At 34.2% G+C, this 26,898-nt stretch overlaps 4 protein-coding genes across 4 annotated transcripts; 2 read left to right on the top strand and 2 right to left on the bottom strand.

Annotated features, from left to right (window-relative positions):
• Window positions 1-4,057: 4,057 nt before the first annotated feature.
• On the bottom strand, window positions 4,058-8,946 carry LOC107026032 (65-kDa microtubule-associated protein 1-like). Its single transcript, XM_015226860.2, has 10 exons — window positions 8,808-8,946; window positions 7,381-7,476; window positions 7,049-7,252; window positions 6,678-6,926; window positions 6,371-6,586; window positions 5,885-6,040; window positions 5,483-5,794; window positions 5,171-5,258; window positions 4,721-4,869; window positions 4,058-4,620 (listed from the first exon to the last, which is right to left on the bottom strand). Exons 2-10 carry the CDS (start codon window positions 7,453-7,455, stop codon window positions 4,324-4,326), a joined length of 1,746 nt encoding a protein of 581 aa, XP_015082346.1. The 5' UTR covers window positions 7,456-7,476; window positions 8,808-8,946; the 3' UTR covers window positions 4,058-4,323.
• A 3,847-nt stretch (window positions 8,947-12,793) lies between these two features.
• LOC107025322 (phosphatidate cytidylyltransferase 1) lies at window positions 12,794-16,867 on the top strand. Its single transcript, XM_015226106.2, has 11 exons — window positions 12,794-12,950; window positions 13,076-13,329; window positions 13,444-13,595; window positions 14,346-14,487; window positions 14,581-14,737; window positions 15,190-15,237; window positions 15,316-15,399; window positions 15,997-16,125; window positions 16,211-16,267; window positions 16,386-16,466; window positions 16,724-16,867. Exons 1-11 carry the CDS (start codon window positions 12,879-12,881, stop codon window positions 16,811-16,813), a joined length of 1,266 nt encoding a protein of 421 aa, XP_015081592.1. The 5' UTR covers window positions 12,794-12,878; the 3' UTR covers window positions 16,814-16,867.
• A 113-nt stretch (window positions 16,868-16,980) lies between these two features.
• Window positions 16,981-23,220, bottom strand: LOC107026177 (trigger factor-like protein TIG, Chloroplastic). Its single transcript, XM_015227052.2, has 13 exons — window positions 22,811-23,220; window positions 22,245-22,328; window positions 21,761-21,889; window positions 21,316-21,404; window positions 20,614-20,797; window positions 19,994-20,084; window positions 19,661-19,815; window positions 18,993-19,085; window positions 18,794-18,886; window positions 18,282-18,362; window positions 18,049-18,198; window positions 17,677-17,772; window positions 16,981-17,484 (listed from the first exon to the last, which is right to left on the bottom strand). Exons 1-13 carry the CDS (start codon window positions 23,075-23,077, stop codon window positions 17,407-17,409), a joined length of 1,590 nt encoding a protein of 529 aa, XP_015082538.1. The 5' UTR covers window positions 23,078-23,220; the 3' UTR covers window positions 16,981-17,406.
• A 658-nt stretch (window positions 23,221-23,878) lies between these two features.
• LOC107026582 (thioredoxin-like protein HCF164, chloroplastic) lies at window positions 23,879-26,805 on the top strand. Its single transcript, XM_015227602.2, has 4 exons — window positions 23,879-24,178; window positions 25,426-25,638; window positions 25,913-26,016; window positions 26,304-26,805. The coding sequence occupies exons 1-4, from the start codon at window positions 23,975-23,977 to the stop codon at window positions 26,584-26,586; spliced, it is 804 nt and encodes a 267-aa protein (XP_015083088.1). The 5' UTR covers window positions 23,879-23,974; the 3' UTR covers window positions 26,587-26,805.
• The last annotated feature ends 93 nt before the right edge of the window (window positions 26,806-26,898 follow it).

The raw sequence follows: 26,898 nt of genomic DNA, 5'->3' as shown, positions 1-26,898 counted from the left end.
ATTTCACGAAGAAATTCAAGATCTGATTAATCCTGATATTCCTGAAGAAATCAGTGAACCCGAGACTCAAGTAAATGAAGAACTCTCAATAAGTTCTTCTACAGGTGATGGGATAAGTTTAGATCGATCAAAAATCATAGTGGATAATGTTTTCGCATATGATGTTGCACTTAACATTATGCAAGGAAATGAGGATCTTGAACCTCTATCCGTCGAAGAATGTCGACAAAGACATGATTGGCCAAAATGGAAAGAAGCAATTGAATCAGAATTGAATTCACTTGCTAAGCGTGAGGTTTTTGGACCAGTAGTCCAAACGCCTAGTGATGTTAAACCAATTGGCTATAAATGGGTCTTTGTACGAAAAAGAAATGAGAGAAATGAGATTGTAAGATACAAGGCACGCCTTGTTGCACAAGGATTCTCTCAACGACCTGGTGTCGACTATGAAGAAACATATTCACCTGTTATGGATGCAATAACTTTTCGATATCTCATCGGTTTAGCTGTACATGAAAATCTTGAAATTCGTCTAATGGATGTGGTTACAGCTTACCTTTACGGTTCACTTGATAATGAAATTTATATGAAAGTTCCAGAAGGACTTAAAATGCCTGAAGCATGTAGTTCAAAATCTCGGGAAATATATTCAATCAGATTACAAAAGTCATTATATGGCTTAAAACAATCAGGGCGCATGTGGTATAATCGCCTCAGTGAGTACTTGATAAAACAAGGTTATATAAACGATGTCATTTGTCCTTGTATATTTATTAAGAAAACAACATTGGGATTTGTTATTCTTGCTGTTTATGTTGATGACATTAATCTCATTGGAACTCCAGAAGAGGTTCAAAAGGCAATTGAATATCTAAAGGAAGAATTTGAGATGAAAGACCTTGGAAAGACAAAAATTTGTCTTGGACTACAAATAGAATATTTAGTAGACGGGGTCTTCATCCATCAATCTGCCTATACTGAGAAAATCTTGAAACGATTTTACATGGACAAAGCACATCCATTAAGTACTCCAATGGTTGTCCGATCACTTGAAGTGAGTAAGGATCCATTCCGACCTCAAGAAGAGAATGAGGAACCTCTTGGTCCAGAAGTACCTTATCTTAGTGCAATTGGGGCACTTATGTATCTTGCTAATGCTACGAGACCTGACATAGCATTTTCTGTTAATTTGTTAGCAAGATATAGTTCTTCCCCTACACGAAGACATTGGAAAGGAGTTAAACATATATTGCGATATCTAAGGGGAACTAGTGATATGGGTCTGTTTTATACTAACAAAGATAGTGCAGATCTTGTTGGTCATGCAGATGCAGGTTATTTATCTGACCCACATAAAGCTCGATCACAAACAGGCTATCTGTTCACATATGGAGGTACTGCTATATCATGGCGATCTATGAAGCAGTCTATTGTCGCTACTTCTTCAAATCATGCTGAGATAATAGCCATTCATGAAGCAAGTAGAGAATGTGTATGGTTAAGATCAGTAATACATTCTATCAAAGAAAGATGTGGTTTGAAGTGTGACGTCAAGATACCCACAATACTCTTTGAAGACAATGCTGCATGCATAGCTCAATTAAAAGGAGGCTTTATAAAAGGAGATAGAACGAAACACATTTCACCAAAATTATTCTTCACACATGATCTCCAGAAGAATGGTGATATTGATGTGCGACAAATTCGTTCGAGTGATAATCCAGCAGATTTATTTACTAAATCTTTACCGGCCTCAACTCTTGAGAAGATGGTTCACAAAATTGGAATGCGGAAACTTAACCATCTGAATCGTGGTTTTTATCAGGGGGAGTAAAATACGCACTGTACTCTTTTTTCCTTAATCTAGGTTTTGTCCCATTGGGTTTTCCTAGAAAGGTTTTTAATGAGGCAGCAAATAATGCGTATCAAAAGATATGTGTACTCTTTTTCCTTCACTAGAATTTTTTCCCACAGGGTTTTTTTCTAGTAAGGTTTTAACGAGGCACAATATCTATGGACATCCAAGGGGGAGTGTTATAAATCCATTAAATAAGTGGATAGTCCATAAAGTTAGTACATGAACAACCATTCGTATTCACTAGGTTACATGAACCTTTTTGGATAAGTATGTATCTATTTATTATGATACTTAATATGGTGACCTTTGGAATGATTTCTCACTCTATAAATAGGGTTGTTCATTCACTATTGTAATATATACATATGAAACTTATATATACTTGAATAAAAGAAAGTCTTCCCCTACATCTATTTCTCTTGTCTTCTTCTTATAATCTTGATTTTACAACATAATTGTATTTATATATCTACGTAAAATTTTAAATGCGTATATAATTGAATTGAGTTAAAATAATTTTATTTGTATATTAAATTTCTCTCTAGCTGCACATAGAAATTGGTCAAAAATATTCAATGAAATGAGGTAGACTCTTGCAAGATTGTCGCACAAGAGTTTTTTCCTTTTTATTATTGTTTTTGTTGGGTATCCTCTTTGTTTGTAGTTCTTTCTTATCTACATCTATTTTTATAAATAGTTATTATTGTCATAAAATTGGATTTGGTTATATAAATTTTATCTTGACTAAAAACGATTAATTTCAATACTAGCTAGGCTAATTACCAAAGGACATTACTTCTGTTTAGTTTTAGCAGCAATAAGTAATCAATGATGTGAAATTTAAATATTGAGAGAAAAAAAATTGAATTTTAATTTGATTGAAGCTGTTAAGTTTTTGTAGAGACCGAAATAAATTAAATTAGCGTGATTTGAAAATTCATATTCGATTTTATATTCCCTTCCTCTTTAAAAAGTAATTAAATTTGTGTTTAATATAAAGTTGCCAATTTTTTTCATTATAAGAAGTAAAATGGACTTTAATGAGGGAAAAAGAAAAAGAAAGTGGCAACCTTTCAAGAAAATTCATTCCTTTTACAACTAATAGATCAATGCAAACAAATAATTAAAATTAATAGGATAAAATTATTGTGTCTTTTTGCTAATCGGTTGTTTTTAATAATTTTTTAATCTTCTAAATTAAACTTGTGTTTGTCCTTTTATTTTTACCTATTTTATTGTGTTTCATAAGGATTCATATATTTAGAAAAGACTAGATGAGTCCCATTAGTAATTGGATTTGTAAATCGTTATCTCATTCAAATAGGATTTGGAAAAAGGTTTATATATGAAATTTTATTTATATAAAGAGTATATAGTTTATATCAAGTATTTTTTTTTTTAATTTTGTTATTAGGTTTATTGTGAGAATGTCTATGGGAATCTTCAATGTCTTGCTGTTGAATCGATCGTCTCACTCTTGGATTGAAGAGTGAAGTATCAAATCCAAAATCGATTACTATGACTAAAGATACCTACATGTAAGAGTGTAGCTTTTGGGGTTAACTGTGTTATTGCAACAAACAAAGAAGAGTATACTATCAAATCGAATATCAAATCGAATCCCATATCGATGACTATAGGTCAGAAATGGTTTGAAGAGTGTAGTATCAAAATCATTAATAGTGTTATTGCAATATCAGAGAAGAGTGTATTATCAAATCATAGTGTAGTGAATTCCAAATCGATCGTTATGGCTCAGAGATACCGACATGAAATTAGTATGGCTAAATCGGGTCCCAAATCGATCACTATGTTTCAGTACCGAGATGAAATTAGTATTGGACTCGGATACATCACAACAATGGCTAACAATGGTGGTGGGTGCGGTTGTTGTAGAGACCTACGCAATTTATTTATTTTTACGCTAATTGGGTACGAGTTAATACAGATATGGTTTATTTATGACGATTACGCAAGAACTAAAGCTACTCAGAAAGAAGTCAGAACAAAAGCTTAGCACGGAGTATCGTTTTCAATTTTTATCAAATGTTATGTTTTGCGTTTATGAATCTATTTTTCATTGACATTTATGCTCTATCTAAGTTTTCCCCAGTAAAGATTTTCTAGTTCTCGCATCAAATATTTATTTCAGAATTTTCTGTCCATGTATGTCAACAAATTACAATTACCAATTTATCATACTACAAAACATTGCATCAATTTGATATACTACTGATATAGTATTGTTAAGAGAATGAGAACCAAAATTACCGAATCATACCATACCATGCCCACCTCTACTTGTAACTTTGTCAGAATAGAAGTAACTTTCTAATATAGCACAAACTATTAGGTCTCTATTCTGTGATCACTCACTGTCCACATATTTATCCTATTACAAACTAGACTAGTAATGACAACAGAACACAATGGCATGTGAGTACACATCTCTTATTCAGCAGTTACTATGGGGTGCTAGGAATAGGCTCAGTTCCAGAAATGTGAGACGCAGCATCGTCTTTGGTCATGGCAACATAGTTCACAGGAGCACTGAGTCTCGCTTCTTTCTTTCCATCTTTAGAAGTTGACCTGGAACCGTTTTGGTGGGAATTAAGAGACAGTCTTCTGCTTGCCGGCCCATTGGCACTGCCATTTGCTCGTGGACCTGTTACCTTCTTAGAACCAAGTGGTCGAGCAGGGCTCGGCGTAGATCCAAATACTTCTGGATCTTTGCTCATCTGCTCATGGAACTTCTTCTGGTCCTGCCAGGCATCAAAAGAACATTTAGTGAGTCCTTCAGTTAGTCATTCTTGGTATGATATTAAGCAAAAACTAATGCTAGGTAAGAGGTTCTGTATTTACCCTCAGCCTTCTTTTCTCTTCTTCTCTATCGTGCCTGAGCATCATATATTCGTCTAGCATGGCAAGTAGTGGAACACCATCATAAGTGAATGTGGTGTCCCGCTCTTGTTCCCATACTCTAGTTTTTGCAACCAACGAGTCCACAAGAGCTGCATAACCAAATATTATATTCAGACTCAGCGTCTAATATTCACCGATATTTTCACAGAAAAGCAGTGTATCTCAAATTATTGAACATCAAGCAAGAATGAATCCATAAGCTCCTTGGCAAAACTAACAAATCAAAGACACTAGATAGATAATCAAATAAATCCTTTTTACAACTGACAACAAGTACTTGCATCATCCCCAAACCACTTCTTTTACAAGTCTCATCCTCAAAAACATATCCAGCACTAATACCCACAATACTCAGTTTTAACAGTGATAAAACATTAATTCGGGATTTACCTGGAATTTTATTGACCAATATCCGAGCCTTTTCAGCTCTCTTCAAATTCAAGTGTGCCCCTCTGCTTGCATTATACCGATTATCATCCTGTTTCACCATAATTTATGGCAAGTTATCATCATAATTTCCAGGGAGAGATACCTTTATGTTGATCTGATGAACTACAGGCATGAAGACCCAGAATTTTACCATTAACTGTTAAACTTCACTTACAGTTTCTCAATTACAAATAAAAGCCTGAGGAATATATCCACACAAGGAAAATGAAAGAGAAAGAGGAAAGACAACATGATGAAAACGAGAGAATATACCCTGTTATAGTCTTCAAGCCAGCTCTCTTCTTCACAAGCTGCCATCCATTTCTCAACTTTTTCCAATATTTCTTTCCTACTATGAGCCTCTTCTTTTGCAATTACAATCTGATTGTCCATGTCAGCTAGTAATTCTGCTGGATCAACATTACCAGAATCAATCAGTCCCATAATCTTTTCTCGAGCAGCCTCAGTATCAATCTCTACGTGGGCACGAGCATAAATGTCTTCCAGTTCAGCCTGTCTTTTGAAAGAAATCTCCTTCATCTTGCTAGCTTTAAGTTGATCAAGCCTTTCAACTTCCACTTCAGCCTTGACAATAACAATAGAAAAGCACAGTTAGTGACAACTGACAAGCTGCAAAAGCACTTGAAGTGGATTCTAAGATCTATCTCCAGCTACCTGTTCAATCAAATCAAGAGCAAGAGCCCCTGGAATGGCCACTTCATCTACTGAAGCTGATATGTTGCAGGTAACATGGTCAAATAAGCTCCTTTCTTCTTCTGGGGTATCCATCAAATTCCATAAATCAATTAGCTGAGTTGCTAATTCTTGAAGCTGCAAGAGGAGGAAAGATCGGAAGAGAATTGAATTCAAAAAGAAGTGGACTGAGTGTAATGTTCACCATCATGATATATAACTGGTTATAGCATGTTTAGAGTAAGTGCTAAACCGACTACTGTCTATTGCTACGATGTGCAGTTGAACGTCCATATAGACTGAAACAATTCCAAGGAAAGGAACTCCAATCAATATAGACAGTTGTGCTTGGAGGATCCAAATTCTGAATAATATAAATTGCAGAATATGCCTGAGGCATTCTAAACTTGATGAGAAGTATAATTAGGAAAACCAAACTGGTATACTTAAAACAGTAAGAATATTTACCTTAAGCAATCTCTGCTTCTTATCTTCCTTTAATACCAAGACAGTGTTAGCCAGATTTGACAATGTATCATTGCTAATACTTTTTGATTGTACACCAGTAGAATCATCCAGGCTTGGGTGAACTTCTGTGACAGTACTGAAGAAGTCCATGCCAAGAACAGCACAAAGGTCATGCACAGTACTCACAAGATCGAGGACCTTGTGTAATCTGTCACTCTGCAAGTTCAAACAAGAATGTATTGAGTATCTGACAAGCACGATCCAGATAAGCAGATTATAAAAATTGTCTTGTGAATATTGACGAGACCTTCTCCTTTTGGAGCTCTTGAAGTTGCACATGAAACTCATCCAACTTTTTTACAGATAAGTCAGATTCGTCCACTGTTAGACTCTCAACTTGCTCGCTATCCCCTGCAATCTCACTGCTTATCTTCTGAATTTGTGATTGTACATCAAAGAAGTCTTTTATCCTATCATCTTTCTGCTTCCATAGTTTTTCCAGTGTTGGTGCTATAGCTGCAAGCTGTTCCTTGATTGTGCCTGAAGTTTTCTCAGGCTAGAGAATCAACCACAGAAAGGAAAATATGCATAAGAGGAAGAATTACGACTTCCAGCTGCAACAAAAGAAATTTACATATTTCTGTCTATTTATAACAAAAATGAAGTATGGTTGCTCACAATTCCAACATATGTCTTCTCTCCAAGGGCTGACAGCAGCCTGGAGAGTTCAACTTTGGCATCTGCCAATGCCTGAAGAAGGTGAGCCCGTGACTTCACAGCATGGTCAACCTTTCTCTTGTAGACATCCAGACACTCTTGATCTATCTGAAGAAGCATCTTGTCCCGCTCATCATCAGTTTCACCAACCTCATCCCAGATTTGCTGCATCAAAAGACAAGTTCATTTTATCCATCAGCTACATACATAGTATATACATTTAAGAGAATACTTCATTGGTTCCTTTTTAAGTTAGTTAAAAGATTGAGGCGATCCACAAAAAAAAAAATTGCCTGCAGCTTTTGTAGTAGGGTGCCGCAAGTTGTTTCGTCAAGAACAGGAGGAGTTTGATCATCCACTGCTGCCATCTTCAGTCACGTTAACCAAACCTGAAATTGATTCCAAAACTAAGCTAAATTTTCAATCTTAGGTCATGTATTTCAGCAAAAGATGATGAAGTTGCTGAAATTTCACATCAGCATTACTAAGTCACTAAATATTCTACATTTATGAAAAATGGTTTTTGCACCTATACTAAGTTCAGTAGTTCACACAAATGCACATCAAATTAAAGCTGAAATAGCACATTCACAACATTCGAAATGCCTCAATTACTCGAAAACACTCGGATAAAATTTGATATAAGAAAAATAAACAGGAAAATTATCCAACAAAGAGAATAATTCCTACTCCAAGCCCGTACACTCATACACCAATTTAAAGCCAAAAAACTACATTCACAGCAATCAAAACTTCACAGTTACTCCAAAACCTCTCAAGTAAAAGTTTGAGCAAAGCAAAAAATAAACAGGAAAATCCTCCAACAAAAGCCACACAAATGTACATCAATTTAAAGCCAAAACAGCACATTCACAACAATCAAAACACCAAGTTACTCTGAAAACACTTCAACCAGAACTTGAGAAAAACAAATATAAGCATGAAATTCCTACAACAAAGAGAAAAAATCCAACTCCAAGACATTCACACAAATAAACATCAATTTAAAGCCAAAACAGTACATTCACAACAATCAAACAAATTCACATCAATATAAAGCCAAAACAGCACATTCACAATAATCACACACATGTACATCAATTTAAAGCCAAACAGCACATTCACAACAATCAAAACACCACAGTTTACTCCCAAAACACTTCAATGAAAACTCGAGTCAAGCAAATATAAACATGAAAATCCTCCATCAAAGACAAAAAAATCCAACTGTAAACACTCATATTCACACAAATGCACATCAATTTAACACCAAAACAGCACATTCACAACACTCAAAACACTTCAATCAAAACTCTAGCAAATCAAATATAAACATGAAAATCCTCCATAAAAAGACAAAAAATCCAACTCTAAACCCTCACATTCACACAAATGCACATCAATTCAACGCCAAAACAGCACATTCACAACAATCAAAACACCACAGTTACTCTCAGAACACTTCGATCAAAACTCGAGCAAAGCAAATATAAACATAAAAATCCTCCATAAAAAGACAAAAAATACAACTCCAAACCCTCACATTCACACAAATGCACATCAATTTAAAGAGAAAACGCCATAATCACTCTCAAAACACTTAGATCTCATTCCAAAATCGATCGAAACTAACTCAAAAAATCCATACAAACACGTCGCACATTGCTCATTCTACAGCTAAAAACAAACAAAAACGAACAAAAATGAAGAGAATGCTTACCCAAATTAGGCAGTTTCTGGTGAGATTTCGTTCTCAGATCTACGAACTTTCACTTCACAGAATCAGTATATATGAGTTTTTGTATCAATCAGAGAGACAACTGGGGTGGGTGGGTAGGGAGCTTAAGTAAACAACTGAGTAAAAGGATATATTCAGACAAAAAAGAAAAATAGAGGGGCGGGGGGGTGGGGGCCAATGAAAAGATAAAAACTTCTTTACACTTTTGCCACTGTTTGTAGTTCAAATTTACCAATATGACACTGAGGACAAGAAGAAACGGACATTTGACTGATTTGACCAGACGGTCTTTGTGGTAAACGAAGGGTCATTTCGGGTAAAACTCGATTTGTATTAAAACAAATTATTATGATTAAGTTAAAAAGATAAGATTAAAATAACTTATAATTCACTATAGTTTTGTTATAAAAATATATTTTGAATTGACGTAAATGTCGAATAGAGTATTATAATGTGATTTGGCTTAGAAAAAAGTTGACGGACAGTTGTAATTAAAGACAATAACAATGCAATGATTAATAATTTAAAATTTGACTCTTTTAAACGAGGCTATAATTAAAATACGTAGTTAAATTATTTCAGTAATGATCAAATCTAGCTGATTAAGTTATCTTATTAATTAATAGCTATTAGCTATTATGTTCGATTCTTTTTTCAAACGTGAATAATTAATTTACGAATTTTATCAACTAGAGAATTCAGTTTATGGTGACAAATCTTTCTATGGGTTGTTTCTTTCACCTTTATCATCGTAAAAGTGTCTATAATACCAATTTATATTTGATTACCCAAAAATCAAATTAGAAACATACATAAACTAGATTATCCTCGCAATACATAAGTGTTTGATACTAGTAAACGCAAGGATCTAGCGGGATTAAACATATGGTCCATGAAGTTTATGCAATGTGATCAATTAATTATTGTAGTAAAAGCTAATTAATTCGAGATATATGAAGCCAAAGAAGAAAATGAAAAGGCTAAAGTGGATGTTATCTAAAATGATGAAGGATTTATAAATCCTTGCAAATGCATTTTCAAGGCATATTAACTCGAAAAAAATAAAAGAATATTATTTTAACGATTTTTCATTATAAGTCTCGAATTTTGATAATAAAAAAATAAAATTACTTCAATAAGAAGTATTTTATCTTTAAAATATAATTTTGTACTGTAAATCTTTAATAACTGAGTCCAAATTAAAATGATAACAAATACTGAAAAAAGAAATTTCAATAAAATATGTATATGCATACTAGTAACACAATAGTTATTCAATCGACACTCTCTCTCCCTACCTCCTCCCTCTCTATATAAATACACACAAAAAGTTTAACATTAATAACTTAAAAATTGAACTCATTAAATCTAAATTTTTTAATCTCTTCTATACATAATAATTAAATATTTAAATTAATTAAATCCGAACCATTTATCACAAAAAGAATAGAAGGCACATTATCAACACATGCACTCAATATTGCTTAAGATCTAAGTTTCACAATGATATATGCCTTGATAAATAGATTACTTAATTAAAAAATATAGCTTAATATAAAATAGATTATTTTTTCAGAATTGTCAGAACGTAACTCCATATAACGGCACTTTTAGTACGGTTTATATGCCACTTTGATTAAAAATCATATAAACTATAGTCTATAGTCCTTGTGAATATATAAAATTGATAAGTTGTTTGACTACTTTTAGATGGAGATTGAAATACATACTGAAGCTTAAGTTATGATTAAACAATTTAATATACATGTTCAAATTATATTGAATTAAATATGTATATTAAAAAACAAATTTAACATCTATTTTATAATGTGATAAATTTAATCTTATAAATACATATATGAGCAGAGTTAACACACATTTAGGGGTTTCAAATTTCCTTCGATGGAAATAATATTATTTATACATGATTAAATTTTTATTTTATGTATATATATGGTAGATGTCGAGCCTTCTTTGCTTAGTTCGTGTATTTACTTCTTTAGATTTTGAAACCCTTGGATTAAAAATCTTAGCTTCGTCATTGTATGCGTGTAGGGGCAAGTACGTAATTAAGGGCAACAACAAGGGCATATTAGTAAAGAGCAATTGCATGGATTAGGGGCGACATCGTAACAATTGTGTTATCATGTATGAGTTGATGAGTTGCTGGCAAGTTTTGTTGTAGAGTGAAAGCTAAAACAAAATATTGGGACCCAAAATAATAAAATAAAAAGAATTGTCAATTTTTTAAATAAGATTTTAGTATATAATATTTATAAAGTTTTGTCAATTTTATATTGAGATAGTTTATGATCATACTTTATTTACATAAAAATAATAATAATAAATTAATAGAAAATATAAATCGATGATATAACACAGTTTGTCAAAAGTCAAAAAGTGAGAAAAAAATAATTAAGTAGAGGACAAATTATTAGGTAAAATTTATTCGTATCACGTGTTTATACGAGGTCAATACATGCATGTCATGTGTTTAAATTTATAGTTTATTTTACTTTATTAAATCACATAATAATAAATATTACTTTGATTTAATTTAAACACCTGGTGCGAATAAATTTTTTCCTAAATCACTCAACAACATGAAATATTATATAGGTAACAGTTGTTTTAACTATTATAATCATTTCAGGTGATGCCTATATTATGATCAATTTCACAATTCATAGATACGATAAATATTTTATTTCATTTTTCATATCTATTTGGAGATTATATTTAAAAAAAATATGTTATTTCATTATCGAGAAAATAATAAAAGTAAAAGAAGACATGATAAAAAGGAAATTAATTGTCACGGACAGGATACGAGAAAGCGAAATAAGATCTATGTTTCATGTGACTGCACCTGTATTTCGACATCATTATGAACTTAATCCAATTTTACTTGTCGTTTTCTCAATTTTCCATCCTAATTCTTTTTTTTAATTTTAATTTTAAGTTAATAGAAATGAAAAATTCATATAAGATATTTATTAATTGAGGATAAATTTTAGATTTGTTCTATAATTATTATTATTGTTATTATGCTTGAGCTTTTTCTTATGTATTTCGAATCATCCGAATATGAAAAAATCTAAGAGATGAAAATTTATATAGTATTTGAAAGCCATAAGGCTTTCCTCAATAGGACCAGCCGCTAGCGGATAAGAAAGATTTGCTCAAATGTTTTTTTTTGTTTTCACTCGATGTTCGGAGTCTATATTGAAGCTTCGACTAAATTCAGATCGCGCACTGCAGGGCCCATTCTAGGGTGGCGCTCCCAACAAAATTTTCTCCATACTCAAGACGCGAACTCGAGACTTCTGATTAAGGATAAAGTACTCCCACCAGTGCTCCACAACCCATGTTGGTTCTGGCTGAAATGTTGCCGTGTATAAAAATTAAAATGCCAGATTCAAATTAAATCTCTCACCTACACACAAATGCATAAAATTAAAAAACGTTTTGAATTTTCTTTCAATTTTTAAGCGTTAATATGCAATATGAAAGAGAAATATTAGGATAAGTTTCCTACGGGCTATGTCCATTTTTAACTATCATGGTTTTCTTTTTTTAGAGTTAAATTATAAGAATTTGGATCAAATTTTAAGATGTGCTTTTTCATTATATTGATATATAAAAAATTATATTTTATAATACTTTTCGTATAATTTTTAAATATTTAAATTTTTGTAAAAAACTATCAAATTAGGACGAAGGAAATAATATTTTAATAATCCACAAAAATATCTATTGACTAGTTAAGTTAAAATGAGTGCCATTTGGCAATGAAAAGACCAACCGTAACATGCAGGTGAAGCGGACAAAGTTTTAATATTCAATTGTAATTTTATTACACCCTACCGATAAATCAGCAACTACGAATCACCATTTTAATTTTTTTTTCGTGATTTAGCTAAAACTGAAATAATTAATTTTCACGTAGCTTTGTGATTAATCTAAGAAATTAACAACTAATTAACTTAACCTCAGCTTTAATTTTGTTCATAATTAAGTAGAAGAACAACAAAAAAAAATTAAAAATTAACAATGCATGATCATACGATGCCTTCATCACCATCAACGCCAACTCGAATTCGACGTAGACGAACACAAGATGTGGTATAACAACTTCTTTTTTTTCCTTATCATATTGTAATTCATGATAATAGAAATGTGTTGTTAATATAAATGATTTCAGAAGAAATTAAATATGATTGTTACAGTGAAATGTCGTTTTATGTCAGATATTTCCGGAGCTAAGCAAATTAAATGGAGGTCATTTACTTATGGATGATAAAAACAAATACAAAACAATGTGGATTCGAACGTATTCATCTCTGTGGATGCTTATAAGCATTATAATCATACTTTATTTGGGTCATTTGTATATTTGTGCAATGGTTGTTGTGATCCAAATCATCATGACATCTGAATTGTTCAATCTACTTAGAAGAACAGATGAAGATAAGTGTCTTCCTGGATTTAGGCAACTAAATTGGTAAGAATTCCTCTGTATTTTACTATATGATTTCGAGTTTCGACTACTCAATATTGAAAGAGATATATAACTACTAACTAGAGTGTGTATGAATATTTGTGTTGTTCGATTCAGGTACTTTTTCTTCACGGGCATGTTGTTTGTATATGGACGTATACTCAGCCAACAACTTGTGAATACTGCAACTATTGATGAATTCTCTTATAAGTTAGTAAGCAAGATTGTAAAGTATCAGATGGTCTTTTGCTATTTTCTGTATATTGCAGGTTCGTTTATCTCCTCGAAAAGTTTGATATAATATATTTTGGTCTTGATGCATCACTTGAGTCGAGGATCTTTTAGAAACAGCCTCTCTACCAGTGGCGGAGCGGAGACAGAAGTTTTTCGAAGGGTGTCCAAAAGAGAGGGGGGGGGATTGTTTCTAGTGAGATTCGAGCACATGAGCACTGAAATCTGACATCTAAATCCACTAGGCTACAACATGTTTTTCTTTTGTTAAGGGTGTCCATTAATCACTTTGTATATCATTTTACTTATATATACGGTATTATTTCCCGACGAAGGGCCTCACTATAGGGTAGCTATGCCCCTGCTCTCTACCTTCACCAGGTAGGGGTAAGGTCTGCGTTTACTCTACCCTCCACTGACCCCACTTGTGGGATTACACTGGGTTTATTGTTGTTGTTGTACTTGGGATAACATATTTCCATTGACATCCATTCGTTTTTGCTTTTGTTTCTTTGCATTTTTCGAGTCACTCTATCATTTATGACTTGAAGAACTTAGAATGGAGAGCAATTTGAAGAAATGACCTTAAATCTTTGTGTATTGACACCCCTAATCGAATTGTTTGAGATTAAGAAGTGGAAGAAATCGTTTTATATTACCAAATAATGTCCCTATTGTCATAGCTATAGATATAGGGATTTTGAGAATACGCCTTAACTTACCTTATTGTGTTTCACAAGCTTTTTAACCGGAGATGTTAAATATGTGATGCTTGTTTGTATTTGCAGGACTTGTTTGGTTCATTTTAACGTTAAAGAAGAAGACGTACAAGTATCAGTTTGGTCAGTATGCGTGGACTCACATGGTTCTATTTGTGGTGTTCACTCAATCCTCTTTTACTGTAGCCAACATATTTGAAGGCATTTTTTGGTAATATATAAGTTCTCAGGAAGTTAATAAATGATTGTATAACAGTTTTTTTACTCATGTAGAGTGCATAAACATTTGATTCTTCTGTTGCAGGTTCCTTCTTCCTGCATCACTTATCGCGATGAATGATGTATCAGCTTATTTCTTTGGTTTTTTCTTTGGGAAGACGCCTTTGATCAAGCTGTCTCCGAAAAAGACATGGGAAGGCTTCATTGGAGGATCTGTTGCCACCATGATAACAGCTTTCTTGGTCAGTGGCACCTTTTCAGTACTTCCAGTTTTTCTAATCTTCCTACTGTTTTCTGATCAAACTGATAATATTAGGTCCGTCCTTATTCAGTAATATGGTATCAGAGTCAGGTTCATCCTGTTTAAGCCCCCATGTTATATTGTTCACGCTAATGTTAGTGGTCTGGGCGTGTAAGGTGGGGAGGGTGTCTTAGAGTGTGTTAGAGTCCTACATTAGTCGGAAAATGGGCTAGTGATCTCCTTATACAGACTCCCCTCATGAGCTAGCTTTTGGACGTGTTCAATACTTAATGTAGCTTTTTGGCATTGGTTGTATTGGATGCATTAGGTGGTATATCATATATGGCTTGTTACTTGATCTTCTCTCATCTTCTTAGACAGAAAATTGTAATGTGAAGTATACTGTAACGAAACGTAAGTTTTGTATAATTGAAATTTTCAGCTTCTATGCAGTTTGCAAATGTCCTTGGTCGTTTCCAATGGTTGACATGTCCAAGAAAGGTGAGATATTTTATCTAAGTTAAAGAAAGGTATCGAGTGTGATTCTCGATGATTACTAATCTAACAAAGCAAATACAGGACCTATCGACTGGTTGGCTTCAGTGTGATCCTGGTCCTCTATTCAAACCAGAATACTATTCTATAGCTGGATTGACTCAATGGGTGAGTCTGCATCCGTGATGTTTATTGCTTTTTTGCGTAAGCTATGATCTTGCTTTTCCAGGATGTATACTAACTAAAGCTGTACGAGAAATTAAAAGTATAAAACTGTTATTTCAGCCTCAAAACTCATCGTATAGATCATCCTAATGGTAAATTGAAAAGAATGAATCCTCTGCAACTGTTTTGACAGTTCTTTCTACTAAGGATATGTGGTTTTTGTTACTTGCTGAGTTTTAAGTTTGATCAAATATTTCGTTTTTGTATTATCAACTGTCTCCAACTTGCTTGGGATTGAGGCGTAGCTGTATCTAATATGTTAACAAGCTTGTATTGAGTTTTGTAAAAACACAACAACAACAATTACGTCTCAGTCTCTAACAGGTTGGGATCGGTTATATTAGTCCTCATTGTTTCATTTAAGCTCAACGCGTGTCAACATTAGTTTTGTGAAAACACAATTCTGCAAAATCAAACTGGTAGTCCCTCGTCTAGCACTAACAAATGTCGTAAACTTACTCAGAACTCTACATTTTACTTGATATTGCTCTGTTGCTTACAGAACTTACATACTCATTATCATTTAGTGAAATGTTACAGTTCCCTCTGAAGGAGATATCGATACTTCCTGTGCAATGGCATGCTTTATGCTTGGGTTTATTTGCATCCATAATCGCTCCGTTTGGGGGATTTTTTGCTAGTGGTTTCAAGAGAGCCTTTAAGATCAAGGTCTGTATGACTTCTGATGGAAACTGAATGTTATCTTTGATCATTTTAGTTACTCATTTTCTTCATTTTACGTGGAATCGTCCAGGATTTTGGCTATTACATTCCTGGACATGGCGGTTTCACAGATAGGATGGATTGCCAGGTAACACTCAAGAAGCAGATAAAATACTTGATTGTTCTTGTTTTGAGACCGAAGTGGTTCTTATTATTATGAAGGTCAACAGTGTAAGATAAGCTAAGGTTGTGTTGTAAATGTGCAGATGGTGATGGCCATTTTTGTCTATATTTACTACCAGTCATTTGTTCCTCAAGACTATTCTATTGACATGATTTTAGATCAGGTAATAACTGATTCTACAATCAACAATCAACAGCAGTGTGTTGTCTTGACGTCCGTTCATATTACTTCTTGAACCTCGACTATTTGTATTGTTTTGTTGTAGTTATTGTTATACTCTACCTGACTATTTGTATTGTTTTGTTGTAGTTATTGTTATACTCTACCTACCCTCTCCAGATCCTACTTTTCCGATTAGACTCTGATTATGTTGTTGTTGTTGTGCATAAGTAAGCTAACTGATTAACTTGTTTGCTGCAGATAGTAAGGAATCTCAGCTTTGAGGATCAGAAAACACTTTACTATAGGCTGGGCCAGATATTTAGGCAGAGGCAGATGAAAAATTATTGAACAATGTTATCAACTTTGCACAAAATATTTACTTATTGATTTTCTCTTCTTAAACTCATATTCTCAGAGAGAGTTTAGCACCAATTTACTATGCTTACTTGCCAAGATCAACCTTAAATAATATAAGGTGCTTCAAACACTGACAAATACAGTGATGACTTGAGAAGGAAGTTAAAGTGATTTTATTAACCAAAAAGAAGGAATAAATTGCTTTATCTCATAATCTAGACAAGCATAAAAACACTCAGACTAGGTAACAGAAGATTTGAATTTGAAAATGAATTGGTTAAAGTGTATACAAATAAACAGCTATTGAGTGCCTCTCAAAATAAGTGTAGTTTCAGCTCACCAACTTTAAAAAGGCGACGATTCATCATCCTGGAAATTGAATTTGGAGATCAAAAAGATGCTCAAGATTTTGCAGAGCTCGAGCCAACAATCGTGCAGCAATATAAGTTCTGGAAAATTGATACTGCTGAAATTTGCTTGAAGCATTTATCACATCAGTTCCCGGAACACCAATGTTGACGGAGTTCTCAGAAGCATCAACATAAGTTGAAGCTTATCAGTGAACATTGAACATTTTTGTCTTTTCACCTAGTTATGTACTGAATCTCTGCATTTTCCCTTAGCCATTCAAGTACTTTAGCCCCTTCAAGTACCTCTTGTACCTGGCCAACATTGAGGGACCATCAGATTATATGCACTTTTCTTAATATGGAGAACAAACACGAGACTTGCGTAACTGGCACAATTTTTGGTAAAGATAGTTTCTGCACTTCTATTATGATTAAGTCGCTTGAGGTTCTCCGGTCAATTACATTTAACAGGTTATTGTCAGAATGATTCAATTAAATACCAACCTGCAGCTTAACTCGGTCCTCATCGTACTCCTGTTGATGCTGTTGGAATTCTTGAATTGAGTTCTGAACCTCCTTCACTAGCTCCTCTGTTGAAAACTGCATAGTCCAGTAAATGAATAATGATCAGAAAAGATAAGCTGCATTATCAGCATGCCAAAGTATTTCAACCTTTCTCATGGCTACCCGTGGTAAAATGAAGATATCATTACTAATGAGCTACTTTACTTTTCAATGCTCACGGTACTTGGTAAAAGTAAAATGAATTTCCTTCCTATTTCTTTCATTGTTTTGACTAGTTTGCACGTAATCAACCACTTAAACAACTACTGTAAGGGGCTGATAGGTGGATCACATAAAGATATAGAACCGTACCTGCAAATTTTCACGTGTAAATATGTCACCAACAGCTAAATTTTGTTTTATGATACTTATTATATTTTCTTTTTGTGTCTCAAGGAACTCATTCACAGCCCTTGGGCTTGATAACGATGCCAGCTGCTGTTCGTTCAGTTTCATATTTGCCTAAACAAAGACAATGATTAAATTAGAGCATGCATAGAAGTCCATAAATGGAGAGACAACTGAGTGGTGAATACTGGTCTGACCTGCAATTGTAAAAGTTGAGCTCCATAGAGTTGTCTTCCTTGCTCTTGGAAGAGAGATTGAGGAATATCAACTTCAACCATCTAGGAAGTAAGAGAAGATACCATTAACTCATTATAAAAAGTTCAAGAAACAATAGCAATACATATACAGAAATAGTCACCAAACTTATGGTATATGCGTGAGTGTGAGTCTGGCATCACAGCATTATAATATGTCAAACAATAACATTCTAATAGTAGTGAGTAGAACAACTGGTACCAATAAACCTAAGTGATTCTCACTAATTGGGGTAGAACAGTTGCTCGACGAATTTTGTTACATAGGAAGTGGATAGCGCGTTCATATGGTCATAGGCCCATGATCACAAATTTAGGGGAAAATCAGCTTGTGATTCACAAGAATGAGCTGATGAGAAGAAATTTGTCAATCAAGCAACACATGGTCGGTATGGCTTCCACGTTTGTATTTGCTAAATGCGACTGCTGAATATAAAAAAGAAATGTAAAGGAACCTTGTATAGCTGGTCAAGGATGGCATTATCAGTTGCTTGGTCTTTAGCTGCCTGTTCGACTTCAAGACATCTTTGTAGCAACGCTTGCTTGACCTGCAAATTATGCATCAGGAAATTTCCCCAACAACTACGTGATTTGGGAAAATAAATTGCTTCCCTGCAACTCCTCTGCACGTATGAGAAAAATAGAAGTCCTCACCTCCTCAATGGAGCTGCATCCTGGGAGAAGCCTTTCAGCCATTGAGTCATTCAACTCGGGCAAATCTCTGTAAAACAGTTCCTTACATGCAACCTGATAAGAAAAACAGAAGGAAGGACTTGAACTGAGAAGCTCAATACACCTAATTGGCAAAAAACTTGAAATGATCTCAGAAAACCGTATGACCAATCAGCCTTAAAGTGGTCGAGGAAGTTAAAATTTCGTTTCTTAGAAACACCAATTGAAGTCCTTATTTAGACAAGGGAAAAATGTCCCACAACCAAGATTTAAATTCAAAATTCGATTACTTATCCATTTCAACTGACCAGTAAGATTATGCAGTTCTTCTCTATAGAAACCCCAACCAAATTGTTTGAGGAACACAAGTTCATTTTGGCAGTCACCTACTTCTTTGCAGAGATAGTAAATAAAGCAACTTTTATTTTCTGGGGTAAGTATTAGTAGCTGCCACTAGGAGTTGTTTAGCATTTCAGAGATTTATACATTTCGGAATATATGGAGAGCATCTACTATTTGCATAACATTGGCATGAAATGAGTTTTCATGGAGTAACATTGTCAGAGGGGATTTCGTAAAGCCAACCCTAAACATTGGGCAGCCAGACAGGTTGACTTCTTGATTCTTTATCAGGCAGTGTAGGAACTCACAGTGAATTGAGCATGAACACCACGAAGATCTTCTTGTTTCCATGAGTCTGGAAATACCAAAGGGAATGACTTCGTTTCACCTCGTTTAATACCAATAATTGAGTCACGAAATCCAGGAAGGACATTATCTCCCTCTTCTGTATCAAAATTGAAACCTGAACCATAGATACAGATACAATCAGCTCAAACACTTAAGAGAAGCAACTTATGTTATCAAACATTCGAGCAATTGGAACTTGCAAAACTTCAGTCATATAGTTTACAGAAGCAACTAAAAACCTACTTGGGAGACAGTAATTTCATTACAAATAATATATCAGAGAAATAACAGACCTTTACTCTCTGCAGCTGGTATGGTTTTAGCGTCTGATCCATCTTGCTCAATCGTAGTTGCTGATATATCAATCACTGCGACATCGCCAACCTGGAATTTTTTTGGATACTTATGATAAGCTACTATGCACAAAAGAAAATCCATCTCAATTACTTATGTTTGTCCGAGGGACTTAAATCTCCAAAGTTTATGTCAAATGCACATAAATTGGACAAAGCAACAGTACCGACATGATCAATACTCGGTAAATGTATAAGGTAGGAAGGAGACAGTAAAGAGTTGTAAAAATTGCATCTGATGTTGTTAACTCTTTAGCAAATTAGACATGATGGTTTTTTCTCATAAATCATATTCAACATGTTCAGTGTATAATCTAGACACTTATTAGCAAGGAGGCAGAGACAAGTTATATTGCTCGGACTCTTCAAAAATGTCAACCAGTGCGTGTCGGATTCTCCAAAGTAGTGTACTTTTAGAGAATCTGACACGAGTGCAGCATAAAAAATGAAAAGCCTGAGCAACTTAGGAGAAAAAAGTTACGTAAACTCAATCGCAGACTCTTTAGATGCTTTCAAGAAGCTACCCGACCAGTCTGAGCCTCTGAAGAACTAAAAGTTACCTGTAAACCCCTATCAGTAACAATTTTTAATGCACCCAGAGACTTGTGACGCCGTATCAACTCTTTTTCTGAAGCTCTTTGAGCATCCATATCGCTGTCAAGCTCAACAACCACCTTAATATTCTTGTATGCATCGTCAGGTTTCCACTTGATTTCAGGAGCCACATCAACAACCACATCATACCTATAATCATCATTACTAACAGATCAAGAATTGCCTACTTTTCATGACCATAGACCACAGCAGATATGATATGTCATGTTGACCAGTATCTGAATGTGACATGTCTTCCCAAAGGCCATACACCTGTACTAGTATGCCCCTGTCCCAATTTATGTAGCATCGTTTAAATTGACACAAAGTTTAAAAAGAAAGGAAGATTTTCGAAATTTGTGATCTAAAACACTCTTTCACTATTTGTGTGGCTATAAATCATTTCATTAAAGGTAAAAAGAATTTTAAAGTTAAATTATTTCTGATTACAGTTAGGAGACATTTTCTTTGTGACAGACTAGAAAACAAAAATGTGTCACATAAATTCGGACGGAGAGAGTATTTAACTAGATCAAAATCTCCCCCCCCCCTTTCAATTTTAAAGCTCATTTCATAGGAACAAGAAATCTAGATCATGAAACATTCAAGTTTAGCAGCTGTTGAAAATAAAGTTACCAACTAACTTCATTTTTGAGTGTTTAACAAACCTCAAGCAATTCAGAGACAGATAAGTCTTTTCCATGTCTTCAAATTTGGTCACAATGCGGATGGAGTCTTCATATGCGTTCCGGGTAACCTACAGTTTAACAGCATCCATGCATCAAACTTAGCAAACCAAGAAAGTGGAAAGCTAGTTAGAACAATGTACATTCCCTATTATTACTCATAAGCAAATCAAATATTTGCAAAGATATATATAAACTACATCCTAGAACTGTCAAAACTGTATTAACAGACACTACTTTGGCCCTGCATTGTATTTATTTTTCCAACATTAGTGAGATAGAGAGGTCCTAAAAGCTACAGGTACACAAGCGTTTGACAGGATGTGACTACTGACTAGTAACAAATCCAAACCTCAAATTTGAAACAACAGTTCGAAGAGCTTAAACAATTACAAGATTAATCAATGGTAGAAGTAGTATGACGCACCGAAGACATGGCATGTGGAAGTGTTCTTTTCAGAATAGCTTCAACTACAGCATTTTGAATATTTTGCTTCCCGACAAAGCCAACAAGGATATCTTCTGGAACATTCTTCCCTGGACGAAATCCAGGAACCTGGACATGTAAAACAGATAGTATGACCAAATACTTCAATTCCTCTCAATAACTGCTGTGGAATTAGAATTTAGATATGGAATAGATGGTCAAGAAGAAATTTAGCGAAAAAGGAAGACACTTTGCCAGTATTTAACATGGAAATTTAAGTCATACTCAATAAAATGATATAGATCATAGAAAATCAGAATGATATTCAGTATAAGAAAAAAAAATTCAACATAAATGTAATAACATTTATGAACAATCATAAGGTCATAGTCTTCTCCTCAAGGCAATAAATTAGCTTAAAATAGAACGTAGCTACCCAAGTCGTTGGCAACAAAATAAATTAGTAAAGGTTCTCGTTTATCACCTTTGAACGTCTCATGAACTCTTTTATGACTTGTTTGTAGCAATCCTCACATACAACAGTTGGAACTTCTACAGTCAATCTGATCTGTAAAAAGGAAAAAAAGACATGATAATGACACTCTTTGTTCGAGGAATTGAAGCAAATGAATGAGAGCCTTCAATCTTTTGAGTATAAAAAAAAAAAAACTTTGCGAAGAATCAAATCCATGGGGTTGAAATAGAAAGCAAAAAAAAAAAGATCTAGAAAGAAAACCAAATACTGTAACCAAATAGTGTAACCTTGTCAGGCGAATTCAAAATTTGAAGCTTATGAGTTCGAATATAGTTCTTTTTTAAGTAACTGAATTTCAAAATCAATAATTTATACATATTCAATAAATTTCTTACGACAGATATAGAATTCGAACCAAAGCTACTGACTTAGTCCGAACACATAATCATACTCTAGCTCCAACCATGCTGAGTTGTCGCCGTAAAAATCAAATCTTTATGAAAGAATTATTTCGAGCTCATCGCACAGGGCTTGCCTAGTGCAATTTAACCCTAAGAAAGAACCAAATAACTTACTCTTGAATTGGGTTCCTGTGTTTCAGTAACATGAAGATCAGCTGGAAGTTTATCTTCAACAGTTTCAACAACACCAGAAGCTGCTGCTGCTGCCGCCGCTGCCGCCACCAATCGAGCTGAAGCCACCAAGGAGGAGGAGAATTGGCGGGAAGATAAATTGGGTTTAGGCAAGAATTTATCATTGAGTTGAAAAAATTGAGCTTTTGTAGAATTTGATGGAAATGAGAGAATTGAAGGATTCAATTGAATGGAAATTGGAGTCGCCATTTTTATTTTGTTCAGTTGTAAGAAGAAATGCACAAGTGATGAAGATAACACTACTACTCCCCTTAGCAATTTTCAACATAGGATAAGGTAACAATTTATAACATTAGAAATAATAATTACTTACTTAATTCACATTATTTCTTAGCCCAAAAAAGAAAAAATCATTATGAAATTGATAAAATTGGAGAGTTGATTTTATTGTACTTTACAAACTTATTTTTAGTTTTATATTAGTTTTATGAAAATTTTCTATTTTCACATAAAAATAAATTCTTAAATTTTAGATATAAGAGATCTGATTTTTGTTATTTTGATGAGAAATTTGATAACGATAATAAAATATGATAGTTGAGGATGAATATAATTTCAAGAAAGACATAAAATATTGAATATTGTTAATAATATTCTTTTTTCTTTTTAATATAATTATGCGAGAGTTAAAACAACACTATAATTATATTTTTCATCAATTTAACCTAACAAAATAAAATTCTAATAATTTTATTTCAGTCCGAAATATTTTTAGTATAAGTTGTTTCTTCTAATTAGTCTCGATAATTATGATAAAAGAACGTGTCTTGTTTGTTTAATAAAGTCAAATTTTTAATCGTAGAAATGAAATGACCCGCTATTTTGAATGAAATTTTAAACCCATTTGAATTTTGAATTCATTACTAACCTTCAAAATCGGTATTTCTAAACTCGTTAGGTTTTAAAATCTAAATCTATTTCACCAAAAATCTAATATTAATATAGTAAACGAATACGACGCCGTTTTTAAATGGTCAAAACCAGTACTGAAAAATCTACAAAAACAAACAAGCATCTATGTCCACTAGCTCCAAGATTTTCGCCATTTTCTCAAATCAGTTAAGGTAAAGAGAAGCTTTTTTCGCCATGGCTAAAGTGGCTTCTAGCTCTATTGGATTACACAGACCAAAGCCCTTCCATTTTCGACCTAATCAAACTTTGCACTCTGTGAAACCTTTCAATTATCAGCTGAACAATCTTCAAAAGTATCAAAGAATATATTGTCAAACAGAGCCCAAAACAGGGGATTGCTGTCAACCAAGCTCTGACCCGTATGAATCTGCAGTAAAGGTTTAGTCTTTTCACTTTTTTTTGTTGTTTCCATTGATACCCATTAAGGTTTATTTGGGTGGGTTAGCAGTGGAGTAAAAAATGTGCAGTTTTGTGAACTTTTGAATAGGGTATTTTTGTTTGTGTGTGATTGAAGATGGAGGAAATTGAGCAGCCCCTTTACTTAAAGGACCTTTTGGGTCAAATTCCCATGTTATTAATAACACTCTTGTTAATTGACTCAGTTATAAAGAAGATAGAGAGTGATGTGGTCTAATGGTCAATTGAGGGATGAGAACGAGGTCTTAGGCTCAAATCTTGTTAGGTGATCTTTTCCCATCAGTTTTAAGCCTTGGTGGACAAAGATACCGAATAGTGCTAGTGAGAGCTAGTAGATACCCCACAGGAATAAGTCGAGGTACACCCAAGTTGGCTCAAACATCACGGTTTGTGAGAGGTATCAAGTATCCTATAGAATTAGTTGAGATGTGTGTAAGTTTGTCGTGGACTTCGTTATTATGAAAATATTGGAAGTTACTTACAATCAGACAACAACATACCCAGTGTAGTTTCACAGGTTGCATATGGGAAGGGCGGTGTAAGCCACCTTGTCTCTACCTAATGAAGGTATTAAAGTTGTTTTGGATAGACCCTCGACTTAAGTAAAACATAACCGTAACAAAGAAAAACAACATGTAATAATAAAATCAAAGAATAAAATAGTAAAAGAGTAATAATAATAATATCGATCAGAGTAACTGGACAATCGCTCAACTACCAACTAACCATTTACCCTAATCCTCGACCTCCAAATCCCCTCCTATCTAGGGTTATGTCCTCCTATCTAGGGTTATGTCCTTTGGTAAGTCACTCTCCCCAAATAAAATAAAATGGAAAGTTGTTAAACTTAATGAAAAGGAAATATATAGTGTTAATAATTACCAACCTTGCCTATATGTGAAAAGCTCTGGTGTTATATTTCCCTGTATAATTTGTTGCACAGAAAAAGAATAACAAAGAAGTTAAATCCGTTCAAATCAACTTATCAATGTTTGTGATTTTGCTGGTGAGGTGATGCATTTACAAAAAAAAGTATAGCTAGTGGTGCAATCTAACTTTCAAGTTGATATAGATACATAATTTTGATAGCATTGCCGCTTTCTCAATGCACACTGACCCATTCTGGTAATGTCACCTTGGATATTATTCATATCTGGTGTAATATTTTGATTAGAATCTGATGGTTCAGCTAAATGTGTATCGTACAGGAGAAGTCCTCAATAGAACCAGGTGCTGGCGCTGAGAGTAGTAAAGCTGAAGTCTCTCCTCCCTCTACTGGCCCTGAATATCCAACCAGAGACTTCAATCGGCGAGTAGCACTAGTGTCAGTCACTGCAGCACTAGGACTTTTCTCTTCACAGAGACTAGATTTAGGTGTTTCTTTGAAGGATATCACGGCTGCAGCACTGCCATATGAAGAGGTTAGTGTACAAGCTTGACCATCATTTCTTATGATTATTTGTTTTTTTGCGTTCATTTGTTATCTCCTTTGCTTCAATCTACTTTTAGTTGACACAACACGAGGCTTTGTTTATTTTCTTTTCAAAATATGATAACACACCCTACCCTAAGCAAATCTAAGCTCACCTGTAGTTTTTTTACTCCCCTCTAAATCACAGATATGTACTTCCACTATTGAGTCGTTTCAACTGTAGTTTCTTTCTTATGTTTTCTTTTTTATCTCTTGCCTTGCAGGCTCTTTCCAATGGAAAGCCCACTGTTGTGGAATTCTATGCCGATTGGTGTGAAGTTTGTCGAGAATTAGCTCCAGATGTCTATAAAGTTGAACAGCAGTACAAGTAAATCTCTTTTTTGTTATTGATTCCTGATAACCAACACTTGTTCCAATCAATATAAAGAGTTGTCTTTTAGGTTTCCTTTTCAGCCAAAAATTTTCCATTTTTCACTAGTATGTGCATGTTTGAGTTTCTGCTTGTTCTTTGAAGCATGTGTTAGAGTTAGCAATATGCATAGGATAAGTCCATGAACAATTTAAGTTAAGAAGGTTCATGCTCTTGTCTATCCAGAACAGTGTGTATATCTCACACTAGGTATGTTGTTGTTAAGGTTCATATTGTTAATGCAGGGACCGCGTGAATTTTGTTATGTTGAATGTGGATAACACGAAGTGGGAACAAGAGCTCGATGAGTTTGGAGTCGAGGGCATCCCCCATTTTGCATTCCTGGATAAAGATGGAAATGAGGAAGGTAATGTTGTTGGCCGCCTTCCAAAACAGTATTTGCTTGAGAATGTAGACGCCCTCGCAGAAGGAAAAGAATCAATACCTTATTCTCGCGCTGTGGGACAATATACAAGTGCTGAATCGCGTAAGGTCCATCAAATTTCTGATCCAAGAAGTCATGGTTAGAGCTCATTACGCACCCAGATATATTTACCCAAACAAACTATCATCAATTCTTGAAAGACTTGCATTTGAATTGAGTAAGAAGTGACAAATACCACTTGCTAGTCTGTAAATTTGGCACTATTTCACACACTTGGTTGTATATATGAATATGCAGACTACCATAATGTATTGCACAAGTGACCCTTTTCTTTATAGCTAATTCCATGGTTAGTTTACCGATGTTCGTGTTCCTTGCGCGATGGGGTTCTTAGTGGTCAAGTTGAGTGAAGATCTTGCTTCGAAGTCTGAATATCGTATTAGAACATATTTCTG

This window comes from Solanum pennellii, chromosome 7, assembly GCF_001406875.1.
Source record: "Solanum pennellii chromosome 7, SPENNV200".
NCBI classification, from domain to species: Eukaryota; Viridiplantae; Streptophyta; class Magnoliopsida; order Solanales; family Solanaceae; genus Solanum; species Solanum pennellii.
The sequence above is the reverse complement of the archived record's forward strand: the minus strand, read 5'-3'. Positions and strand labels throughout refer to the sequence as shown.